The sequence below is a fragment of the Nanorana parkeri genome, unplaced genomic scaffold (genome assembly GCF_000935625.1).
Source record: "Nanorana parkeri isolate BGI_ZX_2015 unplaced genomic scaffold, ASM93562v1 scaffold1, whole genome shotgun sequence".
NCBI lineage: Eukaryota > Metazoa > Chordata > Amphibia > Anura > Dicroglossidae > Nanorana > Nanorana parkeri.
This window is the reverse complement of record NW_017306269.1, coordinates 8,079,633-8,096,243: the sequence shown is the minus strand read 5'-3', so window position 1 is coordinate 8,096,243 and position 16,611 is coordinate 8,079,633. Positions and strand designations below refer to the sequence as shown.

The window sequence follows — 16,611 nt, the reverse complement described above, 5'->3', positions numbered from 1 at the left end:
CAGCATTATCCTTGTCCACATCCCTTCAATGTGTCAGTAATGAACGTTACATAGATTAAAGCCTGATAAGTTGCTGATCACTTCTAAACAACAAAATATATCATAATAAAGAAAAGTAATTCTTACCCAAGAAGGAAAGCGATGCAGTGGGGGAGTTGGAGGTTTGGAAGAAGTTATCTTTTCTGGAGAACTTGAGATTAGTTGGTTGGTAGCGTGACTCTCTTGTACATCATATGAAAAGAGACCATCACCACAACCCGTGTCCATCTTTTGCAAAATGTTTTCAGCCTGCTCATCCACCAAATCGATGTCAGTTTCCTGCGGTCTGTAAGGCTTTACCATACTTATGGCGTTCCTATCCTTACCGAACATCCTATCTGAACTCATTTGTGGTTGGCTAAGATGTTTCTTGGCCATGGCTAAGCTCAAACTTAAGATGTTAGGAGTTCGTTGTTTGGGTGATGGCAAGTTGGTTGCCTGTTCCTTTGAGTTGGAACACTGAGGTCCAAATGTAGAGTCTAATGCTTTTGAAGATGAAAAGTTTGTTGTAAACATTGGACTTGAGGCACTGGCTTCACCATTTGAAAAGGAACAGTCTGAGGCTTCGTGCTGTAGCTTAGAATTTGGGTCATCAGATGAGCTGTCCAGTTTTGACCGTTGACTTGCGAAAGTGAAATATTTTTTGCCACTTAAGGTAATGCTCTTCTGCAGTCCTTTCTGCAAAGAATATATCTGAACCAGGTCACTGCTAGGTGAGGTCATGCATTCATCTGCCAAGTTACTTTCCTCTGAAGCTGTTAGATACATCTCACTGCTCAGTTTACTGTTCTGGTTGCCATCTTCAGAAGTCTGGCTTGACCGTGTGGATACACACCGTGCACCGTTCTGAGATTTCTTGATGTCTTCTTCAGAACTCCAGTCACTTACAGTTATACTGGGAATATCTGAACTGGTCCTTCCCTTGCCTAATCTTTCCACAGAGAAGAAACTTTGCAGCATGGGTGATAGTGTTGTTTCCCCATCTTGCCACTGAGAACTGGAGATCTTCTCTTTCGTACAGTGATCTGCAGACATAGATTAGGCATAAATTGACACTTCTGAAGTCAATGAAAGTTTTATAACATTTGTGTGCAGTTTAGAACAGATATACCAAGAAACTAGAGACTATAATTCAGTGGTTGATGTTGCCCTAAGACTAACATGGCAGCACTAGATAACACACAGCTGAGCTTTTTAATTGTTGTATAGAACCTGGAACGAAGAGACACTTGAATGACTGTTCTGGAGATCATTTTAGTGCATAAAGAAGTTGGGGGCCTTCAGCAGACTTTTTTTTTACCTTCACTGAGATCAGCAGCTTCACTGTGTGACCTGATGTTTTCTTCTCTCTTCTGGTCCATCTGTGGGCTTCTTGCTCTATTCTGGAAGCACCCAAATGTCAGGTTGCTGACACGCTGGCCCTCTGATTGTTTTGGGGTGGAGCAGGCTGGGGATTTCTTACTTCTTGTATCTGAAACAGAAGTAGAGTAGGAGGGTCTTGTACTACTGTAATAATGGCTTGCTTCATAGGACTTTAGGGACAACAAGCCTATAATGGTACCCTAGGGAATAAGATGGTCCTTATCAAGCTCTCCATGGTCCTCAGGTTAAAAGATTTTAGGAGGTTACTGCAGACACTTGGTCAACTAATGGAAACACTGAAACAGTGATCCTCCACATGAGGTAATTTTACCAATCACTAATAATTTCTTATGTGATTAAGGCACTAATGCAAGTTGTCTGTCATGCCGTTGCTGCAGTACTTTCTGAGGCAGTGACCCAGAACAAGTATGGATATTAGGTGCAGTGACTTTACTGGCTGCATAGTATCCACTAGGATAGGGAACTCAAGGAATTACAATCCGAGCGTTGCATTAGCATTTTCAGAAGATCATTATTGACAAATCATGTGTGTCTTTTCTTTAAGCCTTTTGCTTTCACTGACAAAAACAGGCATGTTTAAATTATTTCAATGTGTATGTTAATGTCAGAATCTTTAATATACTTTATAATAAAGTATTAATGTCCAGTATGTTATTTATGGTCAAACTTGCAAATGCATGTTCGACAGGATGTGCCAGATTTCAACAGGGTAGCATGAGGATACATAACAGGAGTTCCTAGTTTAACGGGTAAGTATTTATGTTCAAGCGCCCCCTGTGGAAACATCAGACTGTTCACCTCCTGCCCCTTATCCTCCATTTACTCTCCTTTTCTTCTTTCTCCACTGAACCCTATTTTAAACCCTGAAGTCCAAACTATGGAAATTACAGTTTTAAACAAGCACCCAATGGCCTATTTAGCTCATTGTACTGTGTAGTAATTCATCCTCAAAGATTAAACCACAGAAATCTGTTTAATTCTGGTTCTAACAGCATAGAAGCGCCTGCTGTTTGTTTACACTACAGGCTGCAAAGTCAATACTGCCAGAGAAATAAAAGTACAGGAGCTGTGAATCAATGTGAAATTTGAAGATTCATTTCTCCAAAATGCTTATAGCTGCGTAGGTGAATGAGAGATTGTTTTAAAGTGCCACCTTTACCGCTTGTTCAGAAGATGTAAATATTTTAATGTGCATAGTCTGGACACAGGTTTCCTTAGGCCTTTGGACACAATTTAATACTAGTGCATGATTATAATATGTTTCTTGAGTACACAGAACAATTTTTAATTGTGCTATTTTCTGAGATAAGCCCAAAAGTATGCCAGCAATACTCTCACTGTTTGCTATGATGTGAAAAGTCATGATAGCATTATCAATGTTACAGTATCTTGCAAAGTTATTTAAGTAAAGTTTGTAAGGAAAAATCACAGAAGGGTAATAAATATCCATGGCCATTACCTTGTGATCGGGTACGCAGAGCAACTATTTCTTCACTGTAGCTTTTGTTGATGAACCGAAGATTTTGATTTTCAATTTCCAGCTGGATAAAAATGTGAGTTGTTACTAATACATACACAAGACAAAAATAATATATTGCAGCTCTATAGTATGATTGTGTTCCATGTAATCATCACTTAAATAGGAAACACACAACTTTCTAATTTGGTAATTTAAGCATAGCTAAACCCGAGAACCAAAATGTAATATGTTGTAGCTTGCCAGTGCTTAGATGTGGTGGCTGCATTACTTTTCTTTTTTTCCTTTATCTTCACCTGGTGATCCTGCCAATAACATTCTTTCTGTCCTATGGTGACAGTACTCACTTACCCTTCTGTATTCATGGAGGATTAGCATTGTCACATAAGACAGAAAGTGTTTTAGGACGGCAGAACACCTCGTCCACAACATGAGGGATGGGTGTTCTGTAGTTCACAGAGAGAGATTGGAGCAATGCAGCTGGTAACAGTGCAGCCCAGGCAGAGCGCACAGGATGTTATCAGCTCACAAGATTTGTAGCAGGACCAACAGGTATAATTAAAAGACCAAAAGGGAACAAATAGGAGAGTTTATTGTTAGTGTTTACATACACTTTCATTGAATATCATAGAGGCAGGACAGAAAATCTGTTTACATAACGGTTCTATTTGTCATTGTCAGTAGTGATCCTTCCTCCATCCAAAAGACTACCAATGCTGTCACTAGACCAATTATTTTGGTTATACACATTTTTGGCTAAGACTGCAAAGGTTGAGCTAGACTGACTGAAATTTTTTTTTTTTAACTTTAAAACTCCAGTTTTATTTTAGTTAAAACATACAGTACAATACAACACAACCAAATACATTGGCTGAGAACATTATGAACAACAAAACTATACAACAGATCTAGGACTTAAAGGAGTACTATAGGGTGAGTGAATTACACTCCTCCCCATAGTTAGAGCCAACGTGTGACATTGAAACTGTCACAGATCGGCTCTATTGATCGGGAAGTGAGCGAAAACAGACCGCTGCTCGCTCAGTTCCCAATCCTCTCACTGCAGAGAGCGGTGACTGTCAGTCACCGTTGCCCACAGAGATTCCCCCCTTCAGGAGAAGGTTAGTGTATGTCCTCCCGTGACCCTAAAGAGAACTATGGGACAAAAAGGTTACCCCATAGTTCTCTTTTAACTACCCACTTAACACCATAAAAGATCAAATGCGTAAACAAGCACTAAATAAATAAAAGGTTGGCTAAATCCATCTGTGACATAGAAATGTACCATGCATGATGAAATATCATGCTACACTGCCGAGCCAACAAAAAAAATCATACACTTATTATTTGGACCTCCTTTATCTTTGGTTCTGGCCCTCCTGAAGAATAGTTTTACTTGGGCATTAATTCTGATTGCATGCATCCTGTTTACTCAAATGAGCCTGGAGAGACCAGCCAGACTGGCGACACTTGCTTGGAGACATGAATAAATAAAAAATATATGTTTTATACAGCAGAGAGCAGCTAATTTTACTATAATTGAATGAGTTTTTATTTGCATAAGATTGTTTTGTTTTTATCTCATCCATACCTCTCTCAACTTTCCCGTCACCCAGTCTTTGATTTTGGCAGCTTTGTCTTCTATCATCTTTGCTTCTTGTATTCGTATTTGCTTCTAGAAGACAAAATGGAGATAAAATTTACTGCTGCAGGCCAATGTGTTCATCCATGCTTAGACTGTAAGTAATGTGAAATAACAACTGTGTGGTTTTTGAATTACAATCATAGCAATTAACACAAAATTCTTACACAAAGATAAGTGTATACAACAACAGAACAACATTAAAGGGAATCTTTAAGGGTAGGAAAGTCGGACCTGCAATTGCTGATTTGCTTTTAAAGAATCAGGCAATGGGGAAGTCAATCATATCCTTGATCCAATATTTAAAATGAGCATCCGGAGCCTTGACTTTAATTTTTTCTGTGAGGGTAGACAGATCAAGCACCAACAACATTTACATGATGTTATACTGTAGCTCACAAACTAGCAATAATAGGTATAACTGCTTCGTGTATGACTTGCGTATGGTAGCTTCAAAACAGTTAACCTGATGGACAGCAATTGATAGGTTGAAGCCTGTTGATGACTACACAAACAGGTCCCTTGATAATATTTCATATCATATCTTCTTACAGCTCCCCAAAGGTATTTTTGCCACCTTTGTACTGTTTGAAAACAAGGTGGCATAAGCTGGAATTGTCATTTAAATTGAACAGCTGAGACATATACTGTAGAAATAAACAGGGTCTGATGTCTATAGAAAAAGATGTTAAAATATCTGCTTAAACTCTGGAAAAGTGAGAATGAAAATGTGAATATTTCAGCCAAGCTTTAATTCATTTAAACATATGCATTAATTTCCACTTAAATTCATAAAAAAACATCCCCGAAGACTAGAGAAAAATGCAGCAGAAACCCAAAGTCACCTGTTCTTCCAGCTCTTGTTCCAAACATTGGATGAGTTCATCCTTCTCTTGCACTAAGACTTCCAGTTCTTGGCTCTTCTTGTACCACCTCATCTCAGATTCGCTGGTCTGCACATTAGCTGCTCTCAGCTTCTCTTCCATGATTTGGACCTAAAAGAAAATGTATAACAGGTGTGATTTTAGCAGCCTTGCTTCTACCGTCTCTTGGGGTAGACAGCCTGAAATAGATGTTTTTTATACATGCAACAAATTCCACATTGCAGTTTAAGTTTAAACTTGCCACATTCATCTTTACTGCATTTCTAACTTAAAGGGACATGACGAGCATTTCCAGGTTACAAAACACTAAGGTAACAACTCACAGAAAAAAGAATAAATGATATGCAGACAGCAGGCCCAGGAAGCAGTTAAACAGGCGGGGAGGAGAGCCAAGCAGGAGTTCAGAGCTTCTAGTAGTTGTCTGTCTGATTCTGCAAGGCCATGTGTATACAGGACCCCAACCTGCTGTTCCTATGAGGAGGGACTTTGACTCAATAGCAGACCCACAGCCATGAAGACCAAAAACCTACTCTTTAAACTGCTGCATCATTGAAGACTCTTATTGGATAGTGCATTTAATACCACCCTAACCTTCATCAATGAAACCCCATTTTAGAGAGCCATACCTTCCCTACCCTTAAGGGACATACAATCGACTTTGAGAATGTTTACCTACAACACCAAATTCACCCTCCACAATCATTGAGACTCTTTTATACCAGGCCAAACCTTTTTGATCCTATCTAGCCTTTATGTGAGAGGATTACCATACAGCATCACCATTATAAGTGAGACCCTACCACTATTATCTGTTGACAGGAAAGGGTAGAATAGTGCTGAATATTATTATTATTATACAGGATTTATATAGCGCCAACAGTTTGTGCAGCGCTTTACAATATAAGGAAGACATTACAATCACAAATCAATTCAAGACAAGATGGCAAAGAGGGCCCTGCCCGTGAGGGCTTACAATCTAAAAGGGAGGGGCAAGTGATACATGAGGAGGTAGCTTATTGGGAATGAATTGTATGAGAATGTGATGGTTGAGTGGTTAGTTTGAGGTGGGATAGGCTTCCTTGCAGAGATGAGTCTTAAAGTGGGAGATAGACGGACAGGTTGGGGGTAAAGAGTTCCACGGGGTGGGAGAGACTCTAGAGAAGTCCTGGAGGCGAGCATGGGAGCAGTTGATGAGGAAGCTGGGAAGCAGGAGTTCTTTGGAAGAGCGGAGGGGATGGTTAGGGTGATACTTTGAGACCAGGTTTGAGATATATCCAGGAGCAGAGTTGTGGATGGCTTTGTAAGTGGTTGTTAATATTTTGAATTGTATCCTTTTGGGCTTTTGTTTTTTTACTGTTGGAAGCCAATGTAGTATCTCAACTGAAACAAGCTTCTTCTACAGAAATTCTGCCAAAAATGACAGTAGCTTAGGAGGATCGTAGAACTATTGGACTAACACTGAAACAAGACAGTAATCATAATCAGTAGTGACTTAAGGTGTCTTAAGTGTTTAAAGGTCTTATCTATTTCCACTTCTGCCATGATCTATGATCATTCCAAATATAAGTAATATGTAATCTGCTTTGTTTGTCATGTGATCAAACCAGATGGTGCACAATCACGACTGATTAATGCACTGAAGAACTCCAAGTCAGTAGTAGCAGCTATAATCATAATACAACTGTAGTTTTGGCTACACTATTTCTCTTGAAGTCCATATGAAAAATGCTTAGCACCAAGGCCAACAACATGCATCTCCCTGATTTATGGGTGAACAGAAGCTGTGACAAATAGAATTCCTGTGCTCCTTTGGAACACTGCCAGATAGTCATTAAATACCCCTGAAAGCTTTGTATTCATTTTGTGGAATCTCATAGTAGTAAAACTAAGTATATCCTTTTAAAGTCAAAATGAAGAACCCTTCCATCTGTTCTGTGTCTCTGACATTGCTAAAACATACACTTAATCATTTATCTGGAGAGAGGAAAGTTTACAGAGTTTGGATACATGGTAAGTCCAACACTAAAAATACACTGAAGTGAAGCTAACACCTCTTTGTGGAGGTCATGGTTACCATTTCTCAGCCTATTGGTCCTTTAAGAATTAATGACATACTTATGAAATATAAAACACTTAGCTATGTCAGCCTCAGCAAATATCTCAGAGCCGACAATGCACATCACTATATATTTTTGTTAAGCTGACTAAAGTGCCATTTGCTTCAAAAGTGACATTTAAAGAGCAGACCTCCCAACTGTCCTTGATTTGGAGGGACTGTCCCTCATTTGGAACCAAATCCCTCTGTCCCCTTTTCCTCTTTGGCTGTCCCTCTTTTTGGTCTGATGTACAGATCTATATGAAAATGTAATATTTAACTAGCAAAAGTGTTATTCTGCACTAAAATCTTCAACTTATCTAGAGCTGCAGCTAACGATTATTTTCAAAATCGATTAGTTAGCCGATTATTAAGTTCGATTAATCGGTTAATCGGATAAACAATACAATACATTTTTAAAAATGGCTCCAGTGATGGACTACTAGTTTGTATTGAGATTGCAGTCCATCACAGGAGCAAGCTTGGAGCGGTAGAAGTAAAAAAGAAAACAAAAATAGTGGTGTGCAATATAGTGAAAAGGAAAGTGTAAAATTATACAGCAATGAATGCAGAATGGCACCGACTATAGAGGACTAGAAATCCCAGCAATAGTACATTATAGCTGGCGGTATTCTGCATTGCACTGTATAATGTACTATTGCTGGGTTTTGTAGTCCTCTATAGCTGGTGGTATTCCGCATTGCGCTGTATAATGTATTATTGCTGGGATTTGTAGTCCTCTATAGCTGGTGGTATTCCGCATTGCGCTGTATAATGTATTATTGCTGGGATTTGTAGTCCTCTATACAGCTCAGTGCAGAATATCACCAGCTATATTAGGAGCACCCAGCAGTGTATAATGTATTCCTCTATAGCTGAGGTTCAATGCTCTGTATAATATACAGCACAATGTATATTCAGCTATAGAGGAATACAAATCCCAGCAATACATTATAGAGCACCATGTGTGGGAAAGTGCAGGCTTACCTGAGCAGTCTTCCAGCAACTTGCTTCTGAGATCGGACCTATCGGCGGCTGTCATCCACCCACACCTGCTCCTCCTTACTACATCTCCCCGCGTCCCTGTGCCGATCGTGGATGTGGGCGGGCGGTGAGTGTGAGGGGGGGAGGAGGTGCGGCGTGAAGATTGTGGATGCTGGCGGGCGGGTCTGGCAGCGGCGAGCGTGAGGTGGGGAGGAGGTGCGGCGCGCAGCGTGTGTGGAGCCGTGAACAGGGCCAACTGATCAGAAGCCGATTAATCGATTATTGAAAAAGTTGACAACTTTTTCAATAATCGATTATAATCGATTATGTCGATTAGTTGTTGCAGCCCTAAACTTATCTCTGAATTATCTCATTCACTATTTTAAAAAGTCAGTTTAAAGAAAAAGTAATGGTAAAAAAACAAAAACAATTCTGTGTTTTACAAATCATTTTTGGCATATAAATGATTAATGATCCAAATAGCTGGGGGCATGGCAGGGGCGTGTCCATTGCCTAAATGCATTGTGCTGGAAGGTGTCCCCCTTTCTCATCTCAGAAAGTTGGGAGGTATGAAAGAGCACCTCAGCAGATGATGTATCATTAGCCTATCAGGCCTTGCTGCACCAGAATCCAAGAACAACTCCTGAGGCCAGGTGTCACCAGGAGCGGAGAATGGGTGACACCCTGCCGTGATGTCATCGCGCACGCGCGGTCATGTAAGTGACGCCTGCGGGCAGCCATTTTTGTGATGGACGCCGGCAGAGAGAGGAGGGGACGTTCACCCGGGTGGGATGAGGTATGCCGCCGGGTACCCTCCTCTCTCCTGACAGTGTCGGGCTCTCGGGACTGACACTGTCACTGTCGGGGACTGAGTGGCCGACTTTTTAGAGGGGGTGACACCAAAATAACTGTCGGTCATTTTGGTGTCACCCCTCCAATGGTGTCAACCGGGTGCAGGCCGAACACCCCACACCCCCCTTGTGACGCCACTGTGCAGGAGGTAGAAGTGGGGGAAGCAAACTGATCTTTGTAATTTAAATTTTCACAGCTTTTTAAGTTAGTCTTTACTTTTTCAACTGAAATGGGAAAAGACAGGAAGTTTAAAAAAAAAACAACAATTCATGTAGATTTGTTCATTTAAAAATCTTGAGAGCATTTTTAGGCCTCATTTACACAGAGTAAAGTAGGGTCATACACATCTGTGCAGCGTGTACAGCTATATCGGGCCGTTTCCAGGAGGGACAGCAGCATGCAGCAGCCTGTTCTTCCATATGGGTGGACGCGGCCGTACGCTGTCATACGTCCATCCTGTCTGCCCCCGATTAGGGACACCCAGACCCGCACGGATGTGCAGCTCAAATGTGTGTATGGCTGCGTCCTCCCATAGAGATGCTACATGTGAATGGGGCCTTAAAGTGGCCAATAAAATTCCTCTTGCTATCTCACCTAACACGACCTGTGGCCAGAGGCTGTTGTAGCTCTTTACTGCTTCCTCTGTCATGTCTCTAGCAATCACTAGATAGTTACAATCAACTTTACCTTCCAAGGTAGAATCAGCAAAGCTTGTGTACCGTAAGCCTGTCTGGATACAATTATATTATACATCTTATCCCAATCAGCTGGAATTAATATAATTTTTTTCAATTATAGCTAAAGTCAAGCAATAGGAAAAAAAATATTACAGCCAATCAGGAAAGAGTGGAAGATGGCATTGCCTATTTCACGTTTTCATAGCTCTTACTCTTAGCTCCACCTTTCCACATGCGGAAATTAAACCTTTTTCCCACCAGCTGCAAAGAGTGCCTCCATGTCCTTTGCAATGACCTTAATGTGAAGAACTTTGCATAAAGTTCACTATATGGATCATTTATGTATTTATAAAGTCAATTGTTACTGAGTTTTAACAGCTGCTATGTATGGATTCCTAGAAAGCTGGGGTATGTATGACAGAGAGAGAAAGTGAGAGCAATAAATAGCTTACAACAACCTCTAGACACAGGTACAAAGGCACTACCTTCCTTTCGCATGTGGTGGTGCTTGGTGAGTGGCCACACAGGCATGAGCGCCGTCACATAGGGGGTGTGGAAGGAATTCTCAGCCCTGTGTAAATTTCAACTATAATCAACTTGCATACAAAGAGCTTATTTGCTCACTCTCAGCGGGAGAGAGAAAGGAAAGAAAATATAGGCTTCTGCGTGGGTTGGCATTAAAATTAACCAATTGATTTGCCCTGCCTAGAAAAAGAACAGGTTCACTTTAATTTTTACATTTTATTGGAATTAATCTTTAAGAATGCCTTTGCATATGTCATTGTGTGAAATCTGTATATGAATTATGTTTGTAAGGAGGAACTACACTCACTTCTGTAATGTATTTGTTAGTGACTACTTATACTGTTCTGTGCAGTGGAGTAGGAACTTGGTTTACAGTGATTTCAAATGTGACAGCCCACACTCCTGGCTACCAGAATCCCAAAATTCTCATCCAACCATCACCACTCCTTTCTTTAAAATAAAGCTCTACACCAGGGGTGGGCAACTCCGGCCCTCCAGCTGTGATTTAACTATAATTCCCAACATGTCTCTGCCTCTGGGAATCATGCCTGTAACTTTTATTTTTGCGATGCCTCATGGGACTTGTACTTCCACAACAGCTGGAGTGCTGGAGTTGCCCACCTCTGCTCTACAGCCATCTAATACACAGTCAGCAAATCTCCTATCCTGTCCTATCCTCCAGTGTCTGGGCCCTGCAATACTGACTAATATATTTAACACACAGAAACTCTAGATAAAAGCAATATTATTTATCCTGGACGCAACATTATGCCGTGTAAGAATAACTTTCCTTTATGTGTATAATAGTTACTGTTCTTAATTACTGTAAGTTAATCATTCTGCTGGGTGTGTAGAGTAAATCCATTCTCACAGCCAGCACAAGAAAAACAAGAGTAACTCTGGCTTCTGATTAACCCACTATGAATGGTTAACTATTTTCTATCCTGTATTAAACTAACATTTGCATAGAGTCACATGTAGAAGGGTAAAGCTAATACAGCCTGTCTTGTACTCTGCCAGTCGTACAAAGGACTTCATGGTTATACCCAAATAAACTGTTACCCAGTGGTCAGGGTATTCTAATTATTATAGCTATTAAAACATTTAAATAGTCTCAAAGTGGGTAAAATATAGCAAATCTAAACATTTAATACATTTAGGGGGTTATTCACTAAGCTGTTGAAGGCAGCCGAATGCATAAACGAGCCAAAAGTGAAGGCAGCCAAAGCCTGTTCAGCCATTGCCAGCAGCTCTGTACGGCTATTTCTAGTCGTACAACGGCTGTATTTGGCTCACTTCACTTCCCCTTGTTCCACCCAAACAGCCTCAGCGTATTCTGCTAAACCGAAGAGAAGAACCCGTGTACATCAGCTGATGCAACATCTGGATTGGTAGAGGGGAACGTTAGGCAGTTCAGTCCCTGCTGTTCACCCCTATTTTCATAGGGGCCGAAGAGCAGAGAGTGAATAGCCAAAAAACTCGACTCAGCATTCGGCTCGGTCATTCTGTTCGCTACCTGGACGGGTGCGCGGGCCTCGGGACTTTTTTTATGTCGGCAGGCATCGTTCATTGTGATTGACGCTCGATTACATCGCTGGACGACGTGGTTGACTATGGATTGCAGCTTTAGATTACTTTTTTCTTTTTTACTACTAAAGGAATTGTCAAATACTGTGTTTTTTGTTCAACTAAAGGATTTTTTTCAAAAATAAATAACAAATAACCCTTACTCATTTACAAGGGCGGGCGGCATTTGGGTATCCCCTTTATGAAATGGTGAAAGGGGGTCCCTAGATGCAGATGAGCCCCACTGCCTGCAGACCCCCACACCCACCGGGCCAGGCTGGTGGGGAAGAGGTCCTTGTCCTAATGGGGACCACCTGGAAAAGCACCCTCCCAATGTAGCCTGGTATGGTGCACTTGCTTGCACCCCTGAGTTTAGTGTCACTTTAAGGGTCATAATGCAACAGAAAGTTAAACAATAAATGGCAACACAAAAGTTCCATGATAGATCCAAAATATTGTTCTCCTACAAAGATAGTGTTTACTTAACAACAACAAGAAAGTTCCAGTAACTGCTTGAAGCCGACTTGCACCTGTTGATTTTATAAGGGCATGAGTTTCCACATTGGCTTTACAGCCTGGTGAAATTCTGTTTGCCTGTACTAAACCAAGAAGTTTTTAGGACTATGCCCAACTCGATGGCATTTTCCAGAAGCAAATGTCTTAGCAGATTCTACTGAGCAAGGTGAATCACATAGTTAACATAAAATGGTAGCGTAGAAAAAAAAAGAAAATCTCTATACTAAGGCACACAGAGTATAATGTTTTTATATGATTTTAGCATAAATGGGCAGCAATCATGGTGCTAATATTAATAAGCAAAAATCAAGAGTTTTCATTTCCCCAATATCTGGCCATTTTGATGAAATGTGTCGGAGCCAATGGGAAAGGCAAAATTAAGAGGGTTTTTGGTGAGGCTAGATTTAGAATGAATTGCACTCCATCATTCTAATGCATGTTACTGCAGAACAAGAGGCTCTTAAGGTACCAAATAAATTCTGCTAGGATAGACCGTATGCCATGCTGTATGTCCATTAACATTTTTGCTATGGGGCCATGTGATTTCTACTTACTCTGCCGCTTGAGGGCCTACACAATCCCCCCAACACACGCACATTGCCTATCTAAGGGCTTTGGCAGGTTCAGAGAAGGCACCAGTCTGCCTTGAATAGCATTCAAGACTACCCTGCAGAATGCAGTAGGAAACACTTCTGACCATTAGAGAAGCTGATGATTTATAGGTAACCTAGAAAGTTCTAACCACGCATGTACTGCTACTGCCACAGTCCTCTTTTATTTTATAAAGCCTCTGGTTGAGGACCTACACAATTCCTTCCCTCACCCCCACACATACACATTGCCTATCTAAGGGCTCCGGCAGGTGCAGAGAAGGTATCAGCCTGCCTTGAATAACTTTCAAGACAACCCTGCAGACTGCAGTAGGAAACAGTTCTGACCAGGGCTGTAGCTACCATGGGGCAGGTGAGGCACGTGCCTCAGACGCAGCTGAGAGGGGGCGTAGCCAGGGCCGGCCTGGCTGCGCCCCCTTGCCCCTGTTGCCATGGCAAGCACATGTCGCTATTGGCAACAGGGGCGCTAGGCGTCCAAAACAGCTGCGGCTCGGCAGGGAGAAGAGGAGCGGCACAGGCTCCAGCTTCTCCTCGACCTTCTGCTCTCCCCAGGACCCCTACCTGTATGGGCAGAGGACTCTGTGTCCTCAATCTCCTTTTTCTATTTCAAAAGGGAAATGTTGGGGGCCTGTTTAGACCCCTGATATTTCCCCGAAGCCCCCACCCCAACAGTAAAAAAGAAAAAAAATATAATAATAATAATAAAAAAATAAAAAAGCAACCCCCTTATAATAATAATAATAAAAAAATACAAAAGCAACCCCCCCCCCACACACACACACACTCACACACTTATGCATACATATTATTAGACATGTGCAAAGACTAAAAATTAGTTTCGGACTAAATGAACGGAAACAAAAAAATGTTTCTTTTGTTTTGTCTAACGAAACAAATGTTTATGCCATTAAGGTTTTGGCTACCAGTTCCATCTTGGAGGCGGGGCATTGTCACATGACGCCGTGTGTGCGCGGCGTCAGGTGGCATAACACGTCTGTTGGGGGGCACAATTTTCTGTTCCTGCCTCGGGCGCAAAAGGAGCTAGCTACGGCTCTGCTTCTGACCATTAGAGAAGCTGATGATTTATAGGTAAGTTAGAAAGTTCTAACCACGCATGTACTGCTACTGCCACAGTCCTCTTTTATTTTATAAAGCCTTCATGTGAGGCAAGTACTATAACAAAACATATTTCTTTAATTACAAGACAGGTGACCTGCCACATAAATGTTATTTACAATGACCTGCTCATATGCTTGCTCTGCCCGCCGATTTGCGTCAATCACTTGTCTTTCCAGCTGCTGCATCTGCAAAAGGAGAAATAAGCGTTGATTATTCAGTAATCACTTACACAATCCCACTTTGAAGTCCTGGTAACGAAGGGTGACATTATCAATGCGCTTCTATTTCTGATGAAAGCCTCTGTGTGTTATAGGACATGCATCAATGGTTCTAAAGAATGGCAATCTGCAGTTCAAATATGAAGAAACATAAATTGTAGGCTTCATTTTGAACAATATGATAAAGCAGTAAACCTATATACAGAATCAGGGGCCATGTGTGGCTCTCCTGCCTAAACTTGTGTCTCTAGATAGTTCACTACTGTTTCCATCTTGCAATGTACATTAATAGATTACAGACTTAAAATGGATTGCCCAATGTGCCCCCAATTCCTCTTCAGCAGACTCTCAAAATCATCATCAACACACCACCAGTCCTATAAGGTACCAGTACGACTACAAAAGATGTCAATAGTTTGTTTTTATTTTACATATGGATAGCTAGGAAACAACTGAAAGAAAATAAGGATTTTATTATACTCATAAATACACAAACTAGCTACAAACCAGTGAGATCTCTGCTGTTATTTTTGTCAAATCAAATGTTATTCACGTCATCTGACACATTAAAGGTGTAAAATCCACCTTTAACACCTTGTTCCATGTTACATACATATTTAGGGTGTAACATGGAACATGGTGCCATTCCACAGCCCCCCACCCTCAACCCCCACTTAACCGAATCGTGGGGTGCTGCTCCCCGCAGGCTTCTGTATTCTTTTGAACTCATGCGGATGTGCATAGCTCAGCCCCCACATCTGCATCATTAATTCACAGATCCATTCACAGGATTCACAGTACACCATGGCAGAGGGACTCCTACATCTCAGTGCATTGATAACTTGCTCCAACACTATAACGGAAGATCAATACCTCCATACTGACCTGGGGCTGGAGAAACAACCTGAGGGAGTGTGGGCATTGCACCCAAGATCCACTGATTGCAGTCGTAATGCTATACAGGCTCAAATGCAAACAAAATAATACATGCATATTTTTTTCTTTTTGCAACGCCATTTATTATTTTTTTGCAAAAAGTGGACTATGCCTTTCAGTCGATTTCTTGGAGACACAACACGATGTATGAGGAAATACGTCAAAGGTAAGGGGAAATTTCCTCTTTGACAGCTCCACTTCTTCCAGTCCAGCCTGTGCCTGTAAAATGTTGGATTTCCCTACTTTCTGTTCCGGTGACATTGGTCACCAGGGTAAATAGAGAGGCTGAATGTTCTCTGGGATGACAGAGCAATAAACACCTGACAGATGTTCCAATCCTTTCACTTTCTATTGAAAATGTCATAAAAAAAGCTTTTGGCTAGAGATACATTTTAATAGTTGTTAATGAATACAGTATTTGTAAGGAACTATTATTTATGCTTAGCCTAGTGTTATATAACTGACTCACATGGCAATGTCACAAAACTGAACAAAACAAAATCATTAAAATGACCATCTAAAGTCTCGGTAGCACATCTGGGCTGCAGCCTACGCATTCCTCATATTACTGATTTTATGGTTTATTTCCTTTGCAAGATGATAAATTCCCAGAGACACTGAGTGTAATATATCAGCATATGAATTTTCAGTGAGATTACGTACCAATTAAATAACCCGCAAAGTGGCCACAACCCCAAGAAACACACAGGCATTCACTCCCACACTTACAGGGCAAGTGATGTTAATTAAAGGGGTACTCATCATTGTGTTGAATTCACCTTGGCATGGTCACACGAATAATTTATGCAACCTTTGATCAGGCAAGTATATATCCCGTACACCAAACAGCTGATCTGGTACAATGTGATTGGATTAAATTCCGTTGTCTTATTTTAATGCAATTTGAAAATAAAACCACTGAATTTGCAAGGCAATCAAGTGGTGCATGATCTTCTGTTTGGTGTATATGGGAGAAGAACCTGCTAAGAAACAGCACACAAATCCACCTTAGAAACCTGCCAACAACTAGAACAATAGGATTGTGTGTGTATGTGTATATATATATATATATATATATATATATATA

The 16,611-nt window shown here is 41.0% G+C and overlaps 1 protein-coding gene across 1 annotated transcript in view; it reads right to left on the bottom strand.

Annotated features, from left to right (window-relative positions):
• Window positions 1–16,611, bottom strand: part of PLEKHH2 (pleckstrin homology, MyTH4 and FERM domain containing H2) — a 106,382-nt gene that overhangs the window by 38,784 nt on the left and 50,987 nt on the right. Inside the window, 6 exon segments of the mRNA XM_018552942.1 lie at window positions 127–1,029; window positions 1,269–1,510; window positions 2,882–2,963; window positions 4,491–4,574; window positions 5,387–5,536; window positions 14,493–14,555. Of these exon segments, the coding sequence (XP_018408444.1) occupies window positions 127–1,029; window positions 1,269–1,510; window positions 2,882–2,963; window positions 4,491–4,574; window positions 5,387–5,536; window positions 14,493–14,555 (1,524 nt within the window).